At 35.6% G+C, this 23,393-nt stretch overlaps 2 protein-coding genes across 4 annotated transcripts; both read left to right on the plus strand.

Annotated features, from left to right (window-relative positions):
- Positions 1-307: 307 nt before the first annotated feature.
- Positions 308-12,886, plus strand: LOC110666136 (topless-related protein 3-like). 2 transcript variants are annotated; one of them, XM_058146879.1, is made up of 25 exons: positions 308-680; positions 1,423-1,602; positions 1,698-1,811; positions 2,140-2,298; positions 2,768-2,942; positions 3,038-3,170; positions 3,293-3,405; positions 3,540-3,675; positions 3,765-3,874; positions 4,097-4,166; positions 4,240-4,313; positions 4,410-4,505; positions 4,580-4,672; positions 8,469-8,596; positions 8,801-9,038; positions 9,114-9,281; positions 9,447-9,533; positions 10,065-10,217; positions 10,301-10,411; positions 10,554-10,733; positions 10,805-10,933; positions 11,100-11,195; positions 11,702-11,884; positions 11,966-12,141; positions 12,345-12,886. In XM_058146879.1, the coding sequence occupies exons 1-25, from the start codon at positions 601-603 to the stop codon at positions 12,559-12,561; spliced, it is 3,399 nt and encodes a 1,132-aa protein (XP_058002862.1). In that variant the 5' UTR covers positions 308-600; the 3' UTR covers positions 12,562-12,886. The 2 variants fall into 2 exon arrangements, with proteins under 2 accessions (XP_058002862.1, XP_058002863.1); XM_058146880.1 differs by having other exon boundaries at positions 9,447-9,512.
- A 2,684-nt stretch (positions 12,887-15,570) lies between these two features.
- On the plus strand, positions 15,571-22,183 carry LOC110666135 (eukaryotic translation initiation factor 3 subunit A). 2 transcript variants are annotated; one of them, XM_021826521.2, is made up of 14 exons: positions 15,571-15,720; positions 15,975-16,040; positions 16,438-16,919; positions 17,695-17,910; positions 18,055-18,423; positions 18,552-18,581; positions 18,930-19,157; positions 19,252-19,413; positions 19,687-19,908; positions 19,992-20,201; positions 20,282-20,488; positions 20,699-20,779; positions 20,859-21,060; positions 21,389-22,183. In XM_021826521.2, exons 2-14 carry the CDS (start codon positions 15,995-15,997, stop codon positions 21,970-21,972), a joined length of 3,039 nt encoding a protein of 1,012 aa, XP_021682213.2. In that variant the 5' UTR covers positions 15,571-15,720; positions 15,975-15,994; the 3' UTR covers positions 21,973-22,183. The 2 variants fall into 2 exon arrangements, with proteins under 2 accessions (XP_021682213.2, XP_021682215.2); XM_021826523.2 differs by lacking the exons at positions 17,695-17,910; positions 18,055-18,423 and having other exon boundaries at positions 15,572-15,720.
- The last annotated feature ends 1,210 nt before the right edge of the window (positions 22,184-23,393 follow it).

A 23,393-nucleotide genomic window follows, 5' to 3' on the forward strand; every position in this document is an offset into this window, starting at 1 on the left:
ACAATCCAGGATATCTCGCGATATTTTAGTTGTACACGAAATTGTGGAGATGACAAAAAGAGAAATATTAAACAGCGAAAACGACAGTAGCATTTGAAGGTGGGGACCGACTGGACGTGTGTAGCGAATATTCACTATATTTGAATTTGAGGTTTCGAATCCGCAACGACATCTTCACTGCTCTTATCACGTCACGAATGATAAGCTGCCAAGCGGCATATATAAGTAGATGGAATTATCGAGAATCTAGTGTGCTTATCAGTGATAAGTCAGTTAGATGAAGGACCCGTGTACAACGCATCCAAGATAGCGAGAAGTCTATCCTTTCCATTTTTTCTCTCTTTTTTATGCTCTCTCTTCATAGCAGCCTTTGAAACCCTAAAGCTCCTCGGATTTCGAGCTCATTTTGAGCCAGAAAAGTTCCAAAATTTGGTGAATTGATCTCAGGTTTGTGACGCAGCTTTGCTAATTTGTGACCGATTTGTGTATTCTCTGTTGAGCTGGGCGTTTCTGTGGCTTCTCAATTGAGAGCTCTCTGCTTTTTTGGCGTTGCTTGTTTGGTTTCTGGATCGGTTGGTTTTGGAATTTGGGAGCTCTAGAATGTCGTATTTGAGCAGAGAATTGGTATTTCTCATACTTCAGTTTCTTGAAGAAGAGAAATTCAAGGAGTCCGTGCACAAGTAAACCATCTCTCTCTCCCCCTCTAATGTCAATTTGTTGGTGTGTGCGTATGTATAAGTAGGTGCTGCATTAGGTTCAAATGAGCAATGGTTCTGTGTGTTTTCTTGAAGTTTTTGATTGAGATACGAGTTTCTTTGTTTCGTAGAAGGAAATAGGGGAAAGAAAAGAGAGTTAAGCGAGGAGGTAAACTTTGAAAGGCTCAAGACCTCAAGTATTGAGTTTGTTTATTTTTCTCGAATGAACAAAACTTTGTGTTCTGTCTTCAAACAAAAAAAAAAGTTTGTATTCTGACTTAAGCGTTGTTTAAGATGTAGCTGAGTTTTGAGGTTTTGTCTATGGGGTTTAAGTAATGAAAATGATATGATTTTCTGTCTTAGATGTCTTAGATTGGTGTTTCTTGGTTGTTCTAAGATCAAAAATAATTTGAGGACTCTTTTCTTGTTTTGAGTGAATAGTTTGTAAGTTTCAAAAGATAAAGATAGTTTCGTTTCAAGTAAGATTGAGCCCAATTAACACGTGTCATAATGGTGCCGGAAGAAGGAGAATTTAAGTATCTGAGAAGTGTATCAAAAGAGATGCTTGGCAGTTTTTGAACTAAGGAAACTCTGAAATTAAGCAGATGGTTTAATTGTGTTGTTTGACCGGACGATTTGTCTTCTGTTGGGTTAAAATTAATTGCCATGATTTAATTAGGAAGTAAATATATTGAAAAATTTTTGCTAAATATTTTTTTCTCCCTAGACTTGAGAAGGAATCAGGATTTTTCTTCAACATGAAGTTCTTTGAGGAGAAAGTTCAGGCTGGAGAATGGGAGGAAGTTGAAAAATACTTATCTGGATTTACTAAGGTTGACGATAACAGATACTCCATGAAGATATTCTTTGAAATTAGGAAGCAGAAATATCTTGAAGCTCTTGATCGGTATGCTGATCTTGGATTTATTTTAGTGTTATTTCTATTTAGTTTCTTTGTAGTTGAAAGAATGTGATTTTGTTATCCCTGGTTTCTTATTACAGGCAAGACAAAGCGAAGGGTGTTGAAATTTTGGTGAATGATCTAAAAGTATTCTCAACATTTAATGAAGAACTGTACAAAGAAATCACAGAGCTTTTAACTCTTGGCAATTTCAGGTAATTCTCTTCCGCGATAAGTTATATTCATTATCTAGCTAGGTGGACCATGATAACTTGTTTTACTATTTCATAAGTATGGATTTTTGAGAAGTTGCTAAGAATAGGGAAAAAAATTGAATATTTAAATCTCATTATTTGGATGAAGAAATGGAAATGTTAACTTTAGTGAGCTTAATTCATTGATTTGTGTTGGTTAAAAATTTGTTCACTTCTCCAAAGCTGAACTGCCAAAGCAATTCACTTTTTCCACATTTTATCATCCAACCAATAATGATATTTTTGTGCTAGACAGGTGTTTAATTCCTTCTCCTGGTTATTGTAACAGGGAAAATGAACAGCTGTCCAAGTATGGTGATACAAAAACAGCTCGTAGCATAATGTTGATAGAGCTGAAGAAGCTCATAGAAGCAAATCCTCTTTTCCGTGATAAACTTGCCTTTCCTACTCTGAAGTCATCCAGATTGAGGACTCTAATTAATCAAAGGTAATTCTAAAAACACAATGGTTTCCCTTTATTCACTCTGTTTTTGAAATAAAGCCAAAAATTATATACATTGTGTTTAAGTTATTTTGTTTGGGAGGAAATCTGAATATTTCATAATATCTTTTATTGAATTATTTTCCATTTGGTTTGAAAAATTAGTTTATTAAATTAGCTATGCTTGAGTTCATTTTTTGCACTTTTAACATGTTTATGTTGAGAAGATTCCTTCATTCATCTCTTCTTTTTTGTGAAATTGTTATTGCTTTGCATTTTTGTTTCAGTAAAATAATTTTTGGCCACTTATTGCCTCTGCTCTCATTTCTTTTTTCCTTCATAAATATGTTAATAACCACAACCATTTATCTCTTATGTTTGTCCTTGCATATTTTTTCTGCATGTTGCTGTCATGATTTATATTATTGTGCTTTTCTAATTTTTGTTATTATAAGTGGCTATATGGTTTTTGCAGTTTAAATTGGCAGCATCAGTTATGCAAGAATCCAAGGCCAAACCCAGACATTAAGACTCTATTCACAGACCATACATGTACACCTCCCAATGGTCCTCTTGCTCCTACACCTGTCAACCTTCCGGTTGCCGCTGTGGCAAAGCCTTCAGCTTATACAGCTCTTGGGGCACATGGTGTATGATATCTTAAATCTTAATTTTCTAATGCAGGCTAAGGTCATATTTTTGGAATTTATCCAATGAGTATTCCTCTTTCAATTTTTGTCTGTAGCCCTTTCCACCTGCTGCTGCAGCAGCCGCTAATGCTGGTGCATTAGCTGGTTGGATGGCAAATGCTTCTGCTTCTTCACCCGTTCAAGCAGCTGTTGTCACTGCATCACCGATACCTGTTCCGCAAAATCAAGGTTTTGCTTTGATAAATATTTTAAATTGAAACAATTTGAAACTATTGATATTGTAATATATTTATATTATTACTAATATGGCAAATAATGTATTAAAGAAATTGACTTTTGCTCCTTTCCAGTTTCCATCTTGAAACGGCCAAGAACACCACCAACAGGTCTAGGCATGGTTGATTATCAAAGTCCTGATGAACAACTCATGAAACGTCTGCGGCCTGTCCAATCTGTTGAGGAGGTAAATTTAAATTGATTTTAATCCATTTGTATTTTATCTTTCATTTTATCCTTATGCAGTTGAGCTGTTCTTAGGTCTGCTTTCTTTGTTTCATCTCTAAAGCTGGGTAGATTCCCTTACTTTATTTTTTCCAGGCAACATATCCAACATCTCGGCAGCAGGCTTCTTGGTCTTTGGATGACCTGCCTAGGACAGTAGCTTTAAATTTGCATCAAGGTTCGGCTGTCACGAGCATGGATTTTCATCCTTCTCACCGCACATTGCTTCTTGGTATAGTGACTCTCTTTTTACATGGACTATATCTTATTTATTTATTTATTTATAACTTTCATTTCTGACAAATGGTGTCACTTGGGCAGTTGGTTCTGCTAATGGTGAGGTTACACTCTGGGAACTTAGGCTACGGGAGAGGTTGGTTTCAAAGCCCTTCAAGATTTGGGAAATGACAGCCTGTTCATTGCAATTTCAGGTTATATGATATTTGTTTCCATTATTTGTTTTTTTTGGCTTACTTTGTCCTGTTATTCATTTCTTGATATCCTCTGTTGAATTGCTTTGGCTGAATAGAAAGTCTAAAAGAATGAGCATTGCACTGTTAATGTGGTAGCTCTTGCATTGGATACATATGTCACTGGACTTCAATTCAAAGTGATAATTGTTTGGAATCCTCATATTTGATAGTTTCATGCAGGCTTCCTTTGCCAAAGATGCACTGATTTCTGTGAATCGTGTTACTTGGAGTCCTGATGGAAATCTTGTAGGTAGGTGTTCTTTAACAAATATTTAACACTTTTAAGTTTTTCTTTTAGTACCTTATCATTTTTGTTGCTACAGGGGCTGCATTTAATAAGCATTTGATTCACTTGTATGCTTATACTGGGTCAAATGATCTACACCAGCAGTTAGAGGTGAGTTAGTAACTGAATGTCTTGTGAGGCAAAATCTGTAACTTTAGCATTAACTTGCCTTTCTAATTTTTTTTTTTTTTTTTTTTAAAATAACAGATTGATGCTCATGTTGGAGGCATTAATGACTTGGCTTTTGCTTATCCAAACAAACAACTGTGTGTGGTAACCTGCGGAGATGATAAGCTAATAAAGGTAAGCGATTAAATTTCATGAGAGGATTTATTAAAGTAGAGTTTCAGTATTATCTAATATAAGATGTGAGACAGGTGTGGGATTTGGGGGGACAGAAACTGTTTAATTTTGAAGGTCATGAGGCTCCGGTCTATTCTATATGTCCTCACCGCAAAGAGAACATTCAGGTATCTCAGGCAAAATGAAAGAACTTATCTGTTCTTGTTTTATGCTTTCGCTTTTCACTGTCTAGGAAGCAACTCTGTAAACATAATTGAAAATTGTTGATTTACTAGTAAGTAGTAACTGATATCTTGGTTCAGTAGTAGTGGAGGTAAGTATCTCAAGAGCAGTGATACTATTCTGGGCTTGTACGATTTAAGAATGCATAATACCTATTTTGATTAAGTTTCTTTTTGTGAAATTTTCATAAATGCATAAGTTCTATTCTACATGATCTCAATCTATTCAGCCAGAAAAAAATTGATTGTTTTCTGAAATTGTGCCTTGTTCAGTATCTTTTCAACTCAACTCAACTCAATTAAACCTTTATCCCAAAAATTTGGGGTCGGCTATATGGATTCGCTTTCTCCACTCTGAACGATTTTGGGTTAAATCCTCAGAAATGTGTAATGTTTCTAGGTCATGTTGTACTACTCTCCTCCAAGTCAATTTAGGTCTACCCCTTTTTTTCTTTCTATCCTCTAACCTAATGTGCTCTACTTGTCTAACTGGAGCCTCCGTATGTCTACGCTTCACATGACCAAACCACCTCAATCTCCCTTCTCTCAACTTATCTTCAATTGGCACCACTCCTACCTTTTCTCTAATACTCTCATTACGGACTTTATCTAGTCTAGTATGTCCACTCATTCACCTTAACATTCTCATCTCTGCAACTCTTATCTTAGATGCATACGACTCTTTCAGTGCCCAACACTCACTACCATATAACATAGCCGGTCGTATGGCTGTACGGTAAAATTTTCCTTTCAATTTATTGGGAATCTTACGATCACATAAAACTCCCGTGGCACGTCTCCACTTCAACCATCCGGCTTTAATCCTATGACTAACATCCTCCTCACATCCCCCATCTACTTGAAGGACTGAGCCTAGATATTTAAAGTGATTACTTTGGGGCAGTACCACTCCATTCAAACTAACTCCTTCTTTATCATCAGTTTGGCCTTCACTGAACTTGCAATGCATGTATTCTGTCTTCGTTCTACTTAACTTAAAACCCTTTGATTCTTGAGTACTTCTCCAAAGTTCTAGCTTTCTATTGACTCCTCGTGTCTCATCTATCAGAACAATATCATCCGCAAACATCATGCGCCAAGGAATACTCTCTTGTATATGTTTCGTCAGTTCATCTAAAACTAATGTAAAAAGGTAAGGGCTTATGGCTGATCCTTGGTGTAATCCAATTGAGATCGGAAAATCTCTTGTGTCCCCTCCCACTGTGCACACAATAGTAGTTGCTCCTTCATACATATCTTTCAATACTTGTATGTACCTAATAGATACCCTCTTTTGTTCTAACACATTCCATAAGACCTCTCTTGGAACACTATCATAAGCCTTCTCCAAATCAATAAAAACCATGTGTAGATCTTTCTTCACATCTCCATATTTCTCCATCAAGCTTCTAATGAGAAAGATCGCTTCCATAATTGAACGACTGGGCATGAAACCAAATTGGTTGAGAGAGATAGAAGTATCATGACGTAGTCGATGCTCCACAACTCTCTCCCACAACTTTATAGTATGGCTCATGAGTTTAATTCCCCTATAGTTTGAGCAACTCTGTATGTCTCCCTTATTTTTAAAAATAGGTACTAAAATACTCTTCCTCCATTCATCAGGCATTTTCTTAGAGTTTAGAATCTTATTAAATAATTTAGTTAACCATGCCACTCCCATATCTCCTAAATATTTCCACACTTCAATTGGTATTTCATCGGGTCCACAGGCTTTAACCACTTTCATTCTCTTAAGTGCTTCCTTTACTTCTAAAGATCTAATCCTTCTAGTATAATTCACATTCTTTTCTATTGTTCTATAATCTATATTCACGCTATTACCATTTTGACTATTATTAAAGAGATCATTAAAATAATTTCTCCATCTTTCTTTAATGTCCTCATCTTTCACCAACACTTTTCCTTCTTTATCCTTAATGCACCTAACTTGATTGAGATCTTGACATTTCCTTTCTCTCCTCCTTGCTAATCTATAAATATCTTTCTCCCCTTCTTTAGTTCCAAGTTTCTCATATAACTTTTCAAAGGCCTGTGCTCTTGCTTGACTAACTGCCTTTTTTGCCTCTTTCTTTACTATCTTGTACTGTTCATATGCCTCATTATTATCACATTTAGGTAATTTCTTATACCATTCCCTCTTTCTCTTCACTGCCTTTTGTACTTCCTCATTCCACTACCATCTCTCTTTTGATGGTGGTCCATGTCCTTTAGACTCTCCAAGTACTTTTCTAGCTACTTCTCTAATCTTTGATGCCATCTGTATCCACATATCATTGGCCTCCATATCCAGCTTCCATACTTCGAACTCGAGAAGCTCATTTTTGAACTTCACTTGCTTTACTCCTTTGAACTCCCACCACTTTATTCGAGCTACACTATTTCTTCTGACCTTACTTGAATTGTTCCTAAACTTGACATCCAAAACCACCATATGATGTTGACTTGTTAAAGCCTCTCCTGGAATGACCTTGCAATCCTTGCATAGAGCTCTATTTGTCTTCCTGGTTAAGATGAAGTCGATTTGGCTTCTATGTTGCCCACTTTTGAAAGTCACTAAATGTGACTCTCTTTTTATATAGTAGGTATTTACTAGTATTAGGTCGTATGCCATAGCAAAATCCAGGATGTTTTTTCCCTCCTCATTTCGACTGCCAAAACCAAAACCTCTATGAACATTCTCGTAACCTTGTCTATCACTTCCTACATGTCCATTCAAATCTCCACCAATGAAAACATTCTCTTCATTCAATATGATTTGCATTAAATCATCCATATCTTCCCAAAACCTTTGTTTACTCTCACAGTCTAGTCCTATTTGTGGGGCATAAGCACTAACTATATTTATTGTTTCTCCTTCAAGTACTAACTTTACTAGTATAATTCTATCTCCTACTCTTTTCACAGTTATTACTGCGCCTTTCAATGTCCTGTCTATGATTATGCCCACTCCGTTCTTGTTTCTCTCCTTTCCGGTAAACCACAGTTTGTACTCTGAATTACCCACTTCCTTAGTTTTCTCTCCTACCCATTTAGTCTCCTGAATGCAAGCAATATTCACCCTTCTCCTTTACAAGGTATTCACAAGCTCTATTAATTTTCCTGTAAGTGATCCAACATTCCAAGTACCAACCCTGATCCTCCTCCTATTCTGCTCCTTCCTAATTGGTCTCCTTCTATGATATCTTCTATTATTTTCTATATCTATCTTGTGTTCTGTTCCACTATTTATTCTACTATCTGTCCTATGGACTAACTTCTTTACCCACACCCGCCATGATGTGGTAAAACTTGCTCACAACACACACACCACACGGCGGCATGGCGCATGCGCGATGCCACGCCCACACGCCCCTACATACACACACTCACTCACTACGCGCGTTAGTAGTAGCGTGTTAGTAGTAGAGGACGCCGCACGCATCATATATATCAATCCATATCATAGGTTTTTTTAATTTTTTTACGGCTGTCGCTCCTCCTCTCCCTTCCTCTCCTCCTATACCAAGCGCAACTGAAGTTTGTTTTTGTTTTTTTCAATCATCTCAAATTGCTCATTTCATCTTGCCACCACATTTTTTTAACAACACCACACATTAGAATGTTATTCATTATGGTGCTGCCAGTCTGTTTTGATGATGTAATATCAGTTATGTGTTAAATTAAGTAAATCGATGAAGATGTTTCAGTGGCATTAATTGTTCTAGTTGTGAACTTGCAGTTCATATTCTCAACTGCTATTGATGGAAAAATAAAGGCCTGGCTATACGATAATATGGGATCTAGAGTCGACTATGATGCTCCAGGCCACTGGTGCACTACAATGCTTTACAGTGCGGATGGTAGTAGGTAAGATAATTGACTTGTGAAGTTCAAAAACATTGCATTTGGACTTGTAAATTTGATTTGTTCATTTCTTCCAGATCCTTTTTCCCCCTTGTTTCGTGCATGTTGTTACTAAGTCTTAAATGATATTTTACTTCGTAATTATTGTATTGTATTGTTTTATTTTGTTTTAACGAATTGCTTGTCACTTCTACTCCATTCTTTCAGACTATTCTCTTGTGGAACAAGTAAAGAAGGGGATTCTTTCCTAGTTGAATGGAATGAAAGTGAAGGAGCAATAAAGAGGCATTATGCTGGATTTAGAAAGAAATCAACAACGGGTGTAGTGCAGTTTGACACCACACAAAACCACTTTTTGGCTGCAGGTGAAGATAGTCAGATAAAGTTTTGGGATATGGATAATGCCCATGTGCTTACAAGTACAGATGCTGATGGTGGACTACCGGTTAGTTATTTGATGATTTTGTAGTTGTGTGATACTCATTCTTTTAAAGGCATCTAATCATATCAATTGCTTCAGAGTCTCCCCCGCCTGAGATTCAACAAGGAAGGAAATCTGCTTGCTGTTACTACTGCAGACAATGGATTCAGGATACTTGCAAATGCTGCTGGTCTCAGATCATTAAGAACAGTAGAAACTCCAGCTTTTGAAGCTTTGAGATCACCTATTGAATCAGCTGCTATCAAGGTTTCCTTGATTTCTTTTATTTTATATGATTATTCTTTTGGGAAAAAAGGTGATGATATCTATAGGGAATTCTCTGTACATCCTTGATTTCTTTTATTTTATATGATTATTCTTTTGGGAAAAAAGTTGATGATATCTATAGGGAATTCTCTGTCCATTGATTAGGTTTCTGGCAGTTCTGGTGTTACAAATGTCAGTCCAGTCAACTGTAAAGTGGAAAGGAGCTCTCCGGTTAGGCCTTCTCCAATTCTTGTACGGCTTGTTAAGCACTTTTAACTCTGGTCTTTTATTTTATTTTTTGGATATTATAAAATGTGCATTTATTAGTTTCTTGGATTAATTTAATTTTATAAGTAGGTAATATCAGTTGTGGGCTTGCTGCTTCTTGGTTTGTAGTTAAAGCATGTTTGAGAAAAAAAAGGGTTGTGCACATATTTGACTACCTAAGTACTAGTTAAGAAAGATCACCTACAAGTTAGACAAAAGTGGGGTCTTCTGTTTCTCCATTTTAAAAATGTGCTTGTTTCCAGACACACTTCATAGTTACATGTTGTTGAGTCATGCATTTAATACTTTGCATTTCATTCAATGTGGACTTTGTTGCTCAATATGGAGCGAACAAAGTTATCTCCCAAGAAAATAAACCATGTTTTTATGGTGTTCTGTTTACGACAATTGTCTTTGCCTTGGGAAATTGTTTTCTGTAATTTCTTTCCAACTACAGCAGTTTTGTTGCTTTGTTGGCAAAGGATCGATTTGACTTTTTTGGCTTTCTTTTTCAAGAATGGAGTTGATACCTTGAATAGAAGCATGGAAAAACCCAGAATTGTGGATGATGTAATTGATAAAACAAAGCCATGGCAGTTGGCTGAAATTTTGGATCCTGGTGACTGTCAATTAGTTACCTTGCCTGACAGCACGGATACTTCCAGCAAGGTTTGTTAAGTTTCATGTTTTATTAATTAATTTTACATGGTTTTCTACCCGATAGTGCTACAATAAGGTCATTTTTTATCCAGGTCGTTCGACTTCTGTATACAAATTCTGGTGCTGGCATTTTGGCACTTGGGTCAAATGGTATTCAGAAGCTATGGAAGTGGACACGCAACGAACAGAATGTAACTGGAAAGGTAATGTCTTGTTAATAATAGTTCATGATGATTTCCATTCTTTTTTCCCCTTTTATTTATTTCAATTGCTTCTCTATCTTGTTTGTTTTATTTTATTTTCTTACATTGTTGAATGGATTTTTGAATTTTTCCATGTTTAAAGGCCACTGCCAGTGTTGTTCCACAGCATTGGCAACCAAACAGTGGTCTTCTTATGGCTAATGATGTCTCAGGTGTTAACCTTGAAGAAGCAGTCCCGTGCATAGCACTTTCAAAGAATGACTCATATGTAATGTCAGCAGCTGGAGGAAAAGTTTCACTGTTTAATATGATGACATTCAAGGTATATATACTCATTCATTGGTTCTAAATATCATCACCATTTTTTGTTCACAGTGAATGCTTGGTCGGCAGGTAATGACAACATTCATGTCTCCTCCTCCTGCTTCAACCTTCCTAGCATTCCATCCTCAGGATAATAACATTATAGCCATTGGAATGGAGGATTCAACTATTCATATCTACAACGTTCGAGTGGATGAGGTGATGCATTGCTTAAATAGATATTCAACCCTCCCTCACCACCACCACCACACCCCCCCCCCCCCCCAAAAAAAAAAAAAACCCAAAAAAAAAAAAGAGATAGAAGAGAGAGAAAAGAGAGATTTTTCCCTTAGTGGAATCTGACTTGATATCTATGTTTTTCTAGGTGAAATCAAAACTGAAGGGTCACCAGAAGAGAATTACTGGTTTAGCTTTTTCCACTAATCTCAATATCTTGGTTTCTTCGGGTGCTGATGCTCAAGTAAGTCGGAGGCATGCTGCTGCTTATTTCTCTCCTGTATTTGATTATCTTTTCTTTGACTTTAGGCCATTTAGTGACTAAAAAAGTTAGCGACTCCATTAATGCCCAACGAAAATTTGTTGGGTTGCATGCACACAAATACAAGTTGGTCTAGTTATCATCTGAGAGGGCCTTCTGTATGATTCCTCATCTTTCATTTGTTGGGGTTATCTCTGTCTTCTTGTCCAACTTGTAGCTGTCTTTGTTAGGTTTTTTCCCCCCATTTTGGTATCCACTTGCCCTGTTCATTGATAATGAGCAGGTTGATGTGATAGAGGGAAGAGGTTTGCGAGAGAGGGAAGCAGGGGGTTGGTTGTAAATTGCTGAGTCATGTCCTGGGGTTTAAGAATCATAGCATGATGCAACATTATAACATGATTTCAATTAAGTGTTACTCTTGGCAATCGAATTTCCCTATCTACAGCAAAGTGAATAGTATTAGTTAACATGGTAACTATTTTCTGCAGCTTTGCATCTGGAGTATTGACACATGGGAGAAAAGGAAGTTAGTTACAATTCAAATTCCAGCAGGAAAGGCTCCTAATGGCGACACCCGGGTACAGTTCCACTCTGATCAGACCCACTTACTGGTGGTTCATGAGACCCAGTTAGCAATATATGATGCCTCCAAGATGGAACGTGTCCGACAGGTAGGAGGTTGATGTAAATATTTGACATGCAGTTGCATTTAGAGGATTTGGTTATGATGTTCCTGTCCCATTCTTTTTCAGTGGGTACCACAAGATGCATTGTCTGCTCCCCTATCTTATGCGGCATACTCTTGCAACAGCCAGTTAATTTATGCTACATTTTGTGATGGTAACATTGGGGTATTTGATGCTGATAGCTTGAGATTGAGGTGCCGCATTGCTTCATCAGCGTATCTGTCCCAGGCAATCATGAATAGGTATGTGGTCTTCAGTCTGCCTTGTCTGAGTTTTCACCTACACTCTACTCCTGTTTCATAGGCTGGTCAATATAGAAATCTCATGTCATTCATGAACCACGTTAAACTCTGACAAATTTATATGCACTTCTTTGTACTTTATTTTTGCAAGATTTTCTTGATTTTGCCATTTAAACTTCACATTCATGTTTATTATTTTGTAGAAGCCAATCTGTTTACCCTCTTGTTGTTGCTGCACATCCCCAAGAGGCCAACCAATTAGCTATAGGGTTGACAGATGGGTCTGTCAAAGTGATGGAACCCACAGAATCAGAGGGAAAATGGGGATCAACTCCGCCTGTGGATAATGGGATGCTGAATGGCAGGACTACGTCATCATCTACAACAAGCAACCACACACCTGATCAATTACAGAGATGAAATTTGTATTCTACTTAAGTACATATGTTGCACCTGTAATTTACCAACATAGAATTTAGGTTCGTAGTGCCCATATGTCCCTTATCAAAGGTAAGATTGGACATGAATGATTAGAGATGCTCATTCTTGTATACTAATATGTAGTTAGCAGTAGCTATTTGATTTTTCCCCCACTGAGTGATGAGCTCTTTCAAACAGTTACATTGATAATTTATTTAGCCTTTAAATAAACTCAATTGTGAGTCCCTTGTATTGCATTAGGGTGTCTACAAAGAATTGAAATGAAAATGAAAATGTAAAACAGAGAAAGGAATTGCTTTTCTGCCACATGTTTTATGCGCATGTTTTATTGTTATTGTATAACCTGTTCTAAAAATTTTGTTCTTGGAGTCAACATGACCATTTATTGCTAGCATTAGATGGCTAAGGAGAAACAATGTTTTGGGTAATTAAGCAAGCAAATGCCAAAAGTATGTTGATTAATTCTACCAAAATAATAATAAAAATAAAAGTTTGTTGATTTATTTCAAGATGGGGTGATTGTTTCGCTATGAATTAACTTGATCATTTGATGCTTATTGCAGGCCACCTATTAACACCAAACATTCTGCAGGAAATTATATATTTGATATGTAAGTTTCACGCTTTTAAAAGATGACTTAAATGGGTGATATGATACCTCGCAAAACACTCAAGTAGCAAACAATATTAAATCATGAAAAAAAAATATCAATTAAAGCTTAATAAAGAAAGCAAAACAAGAGCCCTTGCTCATGAAAACAAACTCCATCTTTATCGTTGAATGACATCTGGTAACAAAACCCCATCTTTATCATACTCAAGGGTGCCAGAATAACTTAGTGGCTTGCACTTCTCTCCCATTAAAATCCTCTTTTTGCACAGCTCCTCTTCACCTCTATCTTTCCTTTCTGATGATTTTCCTTCATTAATCCGCGTACTTTTAATCTTCGTCAACGACTGAGACATCTTCAAGTTCCGGCGACAGGTTAGTATTCTCGATGGAACTCTAGGCAAGTTCACAATATCACTAGTGTTTCCGGTTGATGGCAGCCTAGACAGGCTGCGGGTACTTGCCTGTCTTTCAATCACTATATCTGCAATTCTGCCAACACCAACGCTATTGGTATCAATTTCGTTGAATTTGCCTCTCATGAAATTGCAGTTGGTACTCTTTTTAAACAATCTTGAGAAAGATAGTGAGATATTCAGAGACTTATCTGCTTTTCTTGGCTGCTTCTTGCTTGCTCTCGTTTCCTTGTTTGGCCGCTTCTGCTCTTCATCTTCAATCTCCAAAAGTTTCTTAATTGAATATGACTTGGATAATGGAGACTGATCTGAAAGAACGGCAACAGGCTGATGATCTCCAATCACATCAGATTCAACCCTTCTCAAGATTTTTCCCTCTGCTACGCCTTCTTGATGATGATCATTAGCATCAACATTTCTTTGAACATTAGAGTAAGTCCTAGGTAATTTGTTGCTGTTAAAGGCGCAAGAGAAGACGGAGCGAACCTTCCCCCACTTGTTTTTCTTGGCTTTGGTGCGATCAGGTTTATTGGCACTAGCACTGTAACCATTACTTTTTTCCTGCATGGCCTTGGCCAAGAGTTTTGGAATCTTGATTCTAATCTTGGGTTGGGAAACGGTGATGCTACAGAAGGAGGAGGAGTTTGAGTCTGAGTGAATGAGACTCAGAGCCCTACTAGTATCAGGATTTTCTTCTTGATCAGTCATTTTCCTCATGTGAAGTGCTGTTGCCATGGACGTTACTAACCTCAAGAAAATGAAGAAAGAGAAGAAACATTAGTTTTGAAAAGAAGTCTAGAGAGAAGAAGACGTTGTTTGTAGAGTTCCTTTGTTTGTGGGATTGGTGCTTGGCTTCCCATTTTCCTCTTTTAAAATGGTTTTTGATTTACCAGAGATTGAAATCATATGAAGGGTAGATCAGCCAAACGGATAGAAGATTAGTCTGTTTAAAATTTGATTCCACCACTACACTCTCTTCCATCCATATCTTAAATAATCTTCAAATCAATCTATATTTTTCCCCTTATTTTACATTTTCTGTCTATAAATATCTATACAATTCTATTAATATCCCTAAATTTTGATATTACTCTTTTAACTCAATAATTTTAATAAATTCTAAATTATTTTCAAAATCATAAAATATTCCCAAACAAATGATCAATCTACCCATTACTTTAAAAAAATCATAAATGTTTAAATATTTTTATTTAAATTTTATATACCTATAAAATAATTTAAATATGTTTTTATAATTAAATATATATTAAAAATTATAAAAAAAATATCATCAAACATTTTAATTTTATTCCTCATAATAAAAAATAACTTAATTTCATATAAAATAAAGTTTAAATTATAAATAATTATATTTTATATAACTTAATTATATAATAATTTCAAATAATAATTATTAATATATTATTCTATAAATAATTATAAACAAAATTTATTTATTTATTTATAACATTAAAAAAAATATAATAATTAGTATATGAATTTGTAAATAAATCATAAGCTTATTTAACGAATTAGTTGAATAACCTATTAAACGAGTATGTTCACGAGTTTTTAAATGAGCCAGCTCATGAGTCAATAATAAATATATTCATAAGCCTTTAAACGAGTCAACTCGCAAGTTTATAAATGAGTTAACTTATGTATTTTAATGAACCGAATATTAATAAATTCGAGGTCAACACTTTAATTAAATAAACCTAAAAAAAAACTCAATTTATCTTTAAAATAAAATCAAATTTCACTCGTTTAGAAAATAAATCAAATCAAACTAAACTTTTATTAATACAACCTCTAGTATTCTCACTTCTCACCTCTAAAAATTATATATATATATATATATATTAAATAATTATATATTTAATTAAATTTAAAAAAAAATCAATTGCATATTCAAAGAAATGTATTAGGCCCAAAAAAATTTACATGGCCCTCCGAAACCGAAACGCTCGAGAATGGGCCGAATCCTAGTCGGAAAGGAAGCAATCAAACCAACCCTAACTTAATCTGCTGCTACTCTCGCTCTTCTTCTCGCCACAGTGAGCGGCACTCCCCCTTCTGCTTTCTACGCTCACTCTGTTGTCTGCTGATCAAGTAATACCTCTTTTTCTTCTTAATTTGTCTCCCTCTTTTTGCAATTTTTTTTTCTAATTAATTGGATTTTTTTGTGTTGAGTTTTTAATGCTTTTCGTTATTCTATTGTTTCGTAATTGGTAGATTTGCTTTATTATTTCCAATTTTAGTTCATCTTTGTTCAGTTGGTTTTAATTATCGATTATCAATTATTTGTTGGTTTATGTTTGTTTCTGATGAATGGTAATTTGATATTTATATGATGTGATGAGCAGGTGCAAATTTTGTTTCCAGGATGGCGACTTTTGCCAAACCAGAGAACGCTTTAAAGCGGGCTGAAGGTCAGTCCTAACTTCTGGTTCTGGTTCTTTTTCCGGGAGTTTCTATGTTCTTTGTCTTTCTGAGAATTGCATTTTAGCTTTCTTAAAACTACTTAGTTTGATGTTGGCATATTTTTCAATTCTTGTGGCTTTTGTTGTTTCTTTTTTCCTTATCATGATTTGAAGATCAATGATGGTTGTGATTTAATTTGATTATGGAATTCATGCGAATTGCTGAATGTGACAATGGAATATTGTTTCCTTGAAAGGGTGTTGAACACATACTGTTGCAGTAGAGGACTTGATATATGCTAAGTGATTTGCAAATTGTCATCAGTTGAAATTTAACCCAACTCCTCGAAATTTTCAGCCCTGACCAGTAACTGAACTCTTCACTTGCTCCTATTTGTGGTTGCAGAGTTGATAAATGTGGGGCAAAAGCAAGATGCTTTGCAAGCACTGCATGATCTTATCACCTCAAAGAGGTACCGAGCATGGCAAAAGACACTTGAAAAGATCATGTTCAAATATGTGGAGCTTTGTGTTGACATGCGGAGGGGAAGGTTTGCAAAGGATGGTTTAATACAGTATCGCATAGTGTGCCAACAAGTAAATGTAAATTCCTTGGAGGAGGTAATCAAGCATTTCATGCATCTCTCCACTGAGAAAGCTGAACAAGCTCGTAGTCAGGCTCAAGCCCTAGAAGAAGCTCTGGATGTTGATGATCTTGAAGCAGATAAGAGACCAGAAGACCTGATGCTGAGTTATGTCACTGGAGAGAAGGGAAAGGATAGGTCTGATCGTGAACTTGTTACCCCTTGGTTCAAGTTTCTGTGGGAGACCTATAGAACTGTGCTTGAAATATTACGAAACAACTCGAAGTTGGAGGCATTATATGCGGTAATTTCTGCTTTGAACTGAAAATCCTTTTTATTTATTTGAATGGTTTGGAGGAGAGTAGTATAACATGACTTAGAAGTATTACACATTTCCGATGATTTAACCTAAAATCGTTTAGAATGGAGAAAGAGAATCTATATAGCTGACCCTAATAAATTTTTGGAATAAAGGCTTAGTTGAATTGAGTTGAATGGTTTGACTGTCTATCCTAATGATGATGTGTGCATGGTGCCATGGCCTAGGGTGTTATCTACCTTATGGCATACTGTACAAATTAAACAATCTATCGAATGAAGTAAGAAACAGGAGCTTACAGAGGCGGAGCCATGTAGTGACTGCACCACCCCCCCCCCCTCCCCCCTCTAAAGAAAAAAAAAAAAGTTTTAAAAATTATAATTTAACCCTCAAATTTTTAAAGATATTTTAAAAAAAATTAATGTTTGTCCCCCCTAAAATCTTTAAATTTAAAAATTTCATCTATAAATTTTAGTGTATTCTTTTATAAAATTACCATTTGCCCCTCTAATATTTTTATTTTTTTTATTTCAGCCTTTTCTATATAAATTTCATTCATATTTTTATATTATTTAATTTATATCTATTAATATTTTATATTTTTATTTTAGTCCTATATTTTTATTAATATTGCATTTGATTTTATTTTAGTATTTATTTTTGCCCCCCAACAACACCCCCCCCCCCCCCCCCCCAAAAAAAAAAAAAAAACTTTATAGTTCCGCCTCTGGGAACTTATCACTCAAGTTGTTAGTTGTAGATGACAGCGCATCGAGCTTTCCAATTCTGCAAACAATACAAGCGGACAACAGAATTTAGGCGACTATGTGAGATCATCAGAAACCATTTAGCAAACCTCAATAAATATAGGGATCAAAGGGACCGGCCTGATCTGTCCACCCCAGAGAGCTTGCAGCTGTACCTTGATACACGATTTGAGCAACTGAAAGTTGCTACTGAGCTTGAACTCTGGCAGGTATCCAAATTATTCCATTTTTTTTGGTAGATGTGGTGGTTGTATGTTCATATTGTCACACATGAAGAGGTTATTCTTAAATGTTATGGGTAAAAGCTTACTCTTTTTTTTTTTTCCTTTTATTTTTCCAATTCTCATGTTTAGGAAGCTTTTCGGTCGATAGAAGATATTCATGGATTAATGTGCATGGTCAAAAAGACTCCTAAGCCATCTTTGATGGTGGTGTACTATGCCAAGCTTACTGAGATTTTCTGGATATCATCAAGTCATCTTTATCATGCATATGCATGGTTCAAACTTTTTACACTTCAGAAAAGCTTCAATAAAAACTTAAGCCAGAAGGATTTACAGTTGATAGCCTCATCTGTTGTGTTGGCTGCACTAGCAGTTGCTCCTTATGACCGCACACATGGCGCATCTCATCTGGAACTTGAAAATGAAAAAGAGCGCAATTTGAGGATGGCCAATCTAATCGGGTTCAATCTAGAGCTAAAACTTGAGAGTAGGGAAGTGGTAACGTGATTTATGCTATTTGATTTGATGTCAGTCACCTTAATTTGTGTTTTATCTTTTTATCATAATATATGCATTATTATTGTTGTTGATGGTCTCCTCATTCTCATCACATTTTCTTTCTGCAGCTGTCAAGGTCATTCCTTCTGTCAGAACTGGTAAGTTTGAATTGCCAGTCTTTTTTATTACTCCTTTTTTGTGTGCTCCACCACCATTGTATATAGGATTTTCTTGTAAATAAACCTCTGTGTTTTGAAAAGAATGATGTCCATATGTCTCATATAAGCATGCTTGTTTGATTTTTCATCATCATTTAAATCTGATAAATATGGAATGCAATATTACCTTATTTTCAACAAGAATTGTTGTGAATTTTTGCATTAGGATATAATAATTTTGTACATGTATGGATGTTTGCAAAGTTATGCATTATCTGTATGTTTTTTTCCCATGAAAATGTGAAAGGTTTATTCTCTCAATGCTTTCTGATTTTGATGTGATTTTAGGTTTCCAAAGGTGTATTGAGCTGTGCGACACAGGAAGTAAAAGATATTTACCATCTATTGGAGCATGAGTTTCTCCCACTAGATCTTGCAGCAAAAGTTCTGCCATTACTAACAAAAATTTCAAAACTTGGCGGAAAACTTACATCAGCTTCCTCTGTGCCAGAAGTGCAACTATCTCAATATATTCCTGCCCTTGAAAAGCTTGCTACCCTGAGGTTGCTTCAACAGGTATACTGATTTCCCCCTTTGTTATGTGTTCTTACTTTGATGTATTCCATTATCTTCTTCTTTGGTCACTTATGCTTTTCCATTCTTTTTCCAGGTGTCTCAAGTGTATCAGATGATGAAAATCGAGAGTTTGTCTCAGATGATCCCCTTCTTTGATTTTTCTGTTGTTGAGAAGATTTCTGTTGATTCTGTCAAACATAATTTCACATCTTTGAAAGTTGACCATATGAAGAGTGTCATATTGTTCACTAATGTGGTATGTTTTAAGCTTGTTTATTTTAGAGTGTCATTGCCTCTCTCTCTCTTGCGCGCGCACACACAAGGCATGCACACTTGCACACATATAATCTTAGTTTATAAATTTTATGAGTTCTTATCACTCTGACCTGCATTACTTGTGTGGGACTAGAGCTTGTCCCATCTGCGATGCATTAATACCTCTAATTTGTTTGTCCTGCTTGTCTTTGGTTTTTTATAATTTTTCCGTGAGCTGAAGTTTGATTTCATTCATTGGATTTTCTTTTTTAAGGGTCTTGAATCGGATGGACTGAGAGATCATCTTACAATTTTTGCTGAATCCTTAAATAATGCAAGGGCCATGATATATCCTCCAGCAAAGAATTCTTCAAAGCTAGGTGAAATTTTACCTGGATTAGCTGAGATTGTGGATAAGGAACACAAGAGACTCCTTGCTCGGAAATCAATTATTGAAAAGAGGAAGGAAGAACAAGAACGACAACTCTTGGAAATGGTATGCAAATTTAAACTGCCCTGCATATAGCTTGGTCATTTATCATGGTTTGGAACCTTCTTATTGAAAATGTTTTTTTTAAGGAACGAGAGGAAGAGTCAAGAAGGCTGCAACAACAGAAGAAAAGAGAAGAGGCAGAGCAGAAGAGGCTTGCAGCTGAAATTGAGCAAAGGAAGAACCAAAGGATCCTCCAGGAAATAGAGCAGCGAGAACTTGAAGAAGCACAGGCTTTGCTTGAGGATGTTGACAAGCGAAGTAAAAGGAAGGGGGGAAAGAAGCCAATTTTAGAAGGAGTGAGTTCAAAATCTAATTTCATTTTCATTTTATTTAATTTAGGTAATTGTCCCAATTGTAACACTTTATGCGTACACAGGCGAAAGTGACAAAGCAAACTATAATGGAAAGGGCTTTAAATGAGCAGCTCAGGGAGAGGCAGGAAATGGAGAAGAAATTACAAAAACTAGCTAAAACAATGGATTATTTGGAAAGAGCAAAGAGAGAAGAGGCAGCTCCATTGATTGAGGCTGCTTTCCAGCAACAGTTGGTGGAAGAGAAGGCCGTTCATGAACGGGAGCAGCAGGTATCTTTATAAGCTTGTTGTGTATATATTCCAAAAGATAGAAGTGGTCGATTACCTGTCTTGTAAATGTTTTAATATGTGTCTAGCCTGTGCTTCCTAAATTGCTTTGTTCTGAAATGGTTATTGTTATGTTTTTGTTGACTGTAGTTTATGGTATGGGTTTTGTTATTATTTTTCCATTTATTATGCTATTTGTCTTCAATGTTGCAGCAAGAGGTTGAACTAAGCAGGCAGCACCATGATGGTGACCTCAGGGAAAAGATTAGGCTGTCTCGAATGCTGGACAACAAGGTCAGTATATAATTTTGCCTTGCATTTATTTTATCGGTCATTACTTAAAATGAATTTGGTTTCTGTTGTTCTTTTACAGATGATATTCCAGGAAACAGTGGTGAGCCGGCGGCAAACTGAGTTTGACCGGCAGAGAGCAATGAGGGGAGAAAGAATCAAACAAATCATTCAAGCCCGAAAACAAGAGAGGGAGGCCAAGAGGAAGAAAATATTTTATGTGAGGTCTGAAGAAGAAAGACTGAGAAAGTTGCGTGAAGAGGAGGAAGCTCACAAGCGTGAAGGTAACATAGATAATGCAAAATATTATTATCCTCAAGCCTAAATGATTTCTTAATCTTTTTCTTAATTCAGCTTGTTGAACTGTTTTTTTCTGAAATTGATTAGTGTTTTTTTAGTTAGTTTCTCCTCTTTATATGTGAAATCCTTCAATTTTTATGCAACTTAGCTTCCAAGTTACTGTTGTGCCTGTGAACTATATCTTTCCTTTTCTTTCATTACACCCTGAATCCATACCAACTTATTACCAACATTGTTTTAAACCATCTTTTAAAAAAAATTATACTGAAGTTTTTTATTTTCACCATCTCATTGGCATTTTCAAATATGCAGAAGCTGAGAGACGAAGGAAAGAAGAAGCTGAACGTAAGGCAAAGTTAGATGAGATTGCTGAGAAGCAGAGGCAGAGAGAGCGAGAACTAGAAGAAAAAGAAAAGCTAAGGCGAGAAGCTCTCTTGGGGAGAACAACTGATGGGCCTTCTGAATTTCCTGCTGGGTCCCTTTCAGAGCCTGGGGCTGCCGCTGCAGCTGCTGCTGCAGCTGCTGCTGCTGCTGCTGCACCATCCCCTGGAAAATATGTGCCAAGGTTCCGGCGAGAAAGAGAAGGCTCAGACCAGGCTTCTCCAGATTCTGACAGATGGAGTGGAGGAAGCAGTAGGCAGGCTTCTGATCCCGAACGGTGGAGTGGTGGGAGTACCAGGCAGCCACCTGCGGATGCAGAACGGTGGGGCAGTGGGGGCACCAAGCCTCCTTCAGACACTGATCGATGGGGCAGTGGCGGCACTAGGCAGCCTCGTGCAGATTCTGATCGCTGGGGCATTGGCACAAGGCCTGAGGATCGCAACCCGCCTGGTGATAGGTGGCGTAGCAGCAGCTCAAAGTCCACTTGGTCATCATCTAGGCCACTGGCACGCTGATCGTCGGAGTTTTTAAATGTGGACATATTGAATTCGTATGCACAGAAACAGTAATGATAGCTGAAGTTTCTCCCAGAAACCCTTGTTTCTAATTTTGAGACTTGCAGTTAAAGAGTGAGACGTTTTCTTAGTTACTTTTGTGAGACGATCCCCATGTAGATTAAGATTTTAATTTAAGGTGATGTGCCATTTTTCGTGGGCACTTGTGTAATGCCATATCCTCTCCTCTGTTACAAGTTGTTTTATTAGATTTGATGCTAAAATCGATTTGCTAGCATCTTGAGTAGTCGAGTTAGTGATGATCATTTTGAAATATACTTTGTCCTTTAGTAAGATTGGAGTGTTAATTTTCGAATGCTAACGTGGCAGGCCAGCTTTTTCATCCTCTTTCTTTTTCTGTATGTGAGGTTTGTATGTCTGAATGTGCTGATAAAGCCGTAAACATTTTCTTAAATGCTCTTTTGAGGGTTCGCCTGAAGAGACACATACCCTTAACTTATTAAATCTCACTAGCTCGTAAAGTATATACATTAAATTGAATTATCATATAATTATATAATATTTTTACTTATTTTTATATTTTAAATTTTTTTTTTTAAGTTAAAAGAATTGGAAGCTCTTGATTTAATGACAAAGTATTAAAATTATATAAAATGTTTAGAGTATTAAATATTATAAAGAATAACATATATTGAATTTGCATTTCATCATAAGCACAAAAGCAATTTTTTTTAATTTAATATTATTAAATTTTCGTTATTTGAGTTAAATTTTACTTTATAATAATAAGAAATATCAGTTTTGCTCACTTTTATATCTTTACGTTTGATTATTAATTATAAAAGGAATAAATTTTATTGACATGTATTGCATATTATAGATAATAAAGACTCAATAATTAAAAAATCTAAATGTTTACATAAATTTTAATAGTAATCAAAACTTTTTATCAATATGATCTTTATATTTTATTACTTATTTTAATTTTATGTTATTCGATATATGAAATTATGTGAAGTTAATTTGGAATAAAAATAAATAAATTTTCTTAATTGAATCCATATTTATCATTAAATAACCTAATTATAAAAATTTAAATTAATATTGAAATTTGTAATCAATTTGATAAAAATAAAAATTTTTAACTTAAATTCAAAATAGCCGTAAAACTTTAACTTTTCTATTATTTATAAATAAAAATTTAATTTACATATTTTAAAAAAAAAAAATAATTTTTCTAAAATATTAAATTTTTAATTAAATTTTGTATTGTTTCTCTCACCATTAGTTTTTATTTATAATCACTAAAGCTATCTTTTTTTTTTAAAGTAAAAAAAATAATTTTACAATTTGATACGTACGGATCATGATTTAATTTTTGTAAATTTAATACTTTCTATTTTATTATTTTTATTTTTAAT

The sequence above is a fragment of the Hevea brasiliensis genome, chromosome 5 (genome assembly GCF_030052815.1).
Source record: "Hevea brasiliensis isolate MT/VB/25A 57/8 chromosome 5, ASM3005281v1, whole genome shotgun sequence".
NCBI classification, from domain to species: domain Eukaryota; kingdom Viridiplantae; phylum Streptophyta; class Magnoliopsida; order Malpighiales; family Euphorbiaceae; genus Hevea; species Hevea brasiliensis.

What these genes read in the sequence shown, in the direction of transcription:
- LOC110666135 (XM_021826521.2), top strand. Translation starts at nt 15,995, where the DNA reads ATGGCGACTTTTGCCAAACCAGAGAACGCTTTAAAGCGGGCTGAAG. An exon ending in CGCTTTAAAGCGGGCTGAAG is followed by an intron (nt 16,041 to 16,437) that starts GTCAGTCCTAAC and finishes TTGTGGTTGCAG; the next exon opens with AGTTGATAAATGTGGGGCAA. An exon ending in TCATATTGTTCACTAATGTG is followed by an intron (nt 19,414 to 19,686) that starts GTATGTTTTAAG and finishes TTCTTTTTTAAG; the next exon opens with GGTCTTGAATCGGATGGACT.
- LOC110666136 (XM_058146879.1), top strand. Translation starts at nt 601, where the DNA reads ATGTCGTATTTGAGCAGAGAATTGGTATTTCTCATACTTCAGTTTCTT. An exon ending in TATCTTGAAGCTCTTGATCG is followed by an intron (nt 1,603 to 1,697) that starts GTATGCTGATCT and finishes TTCTTATTACAG; the next exon opens with GCAAGACAAAGCGAAGGGTG. An exon ending in TCCCAGGCAATCATGAATAG is followed by an intron (nt 12,142 to 12,344) that starts GTATGTGGTCTT and finishes ATTATTTTGTAG; the next exon opens with AAGCCAATCTGTTTACCCTC.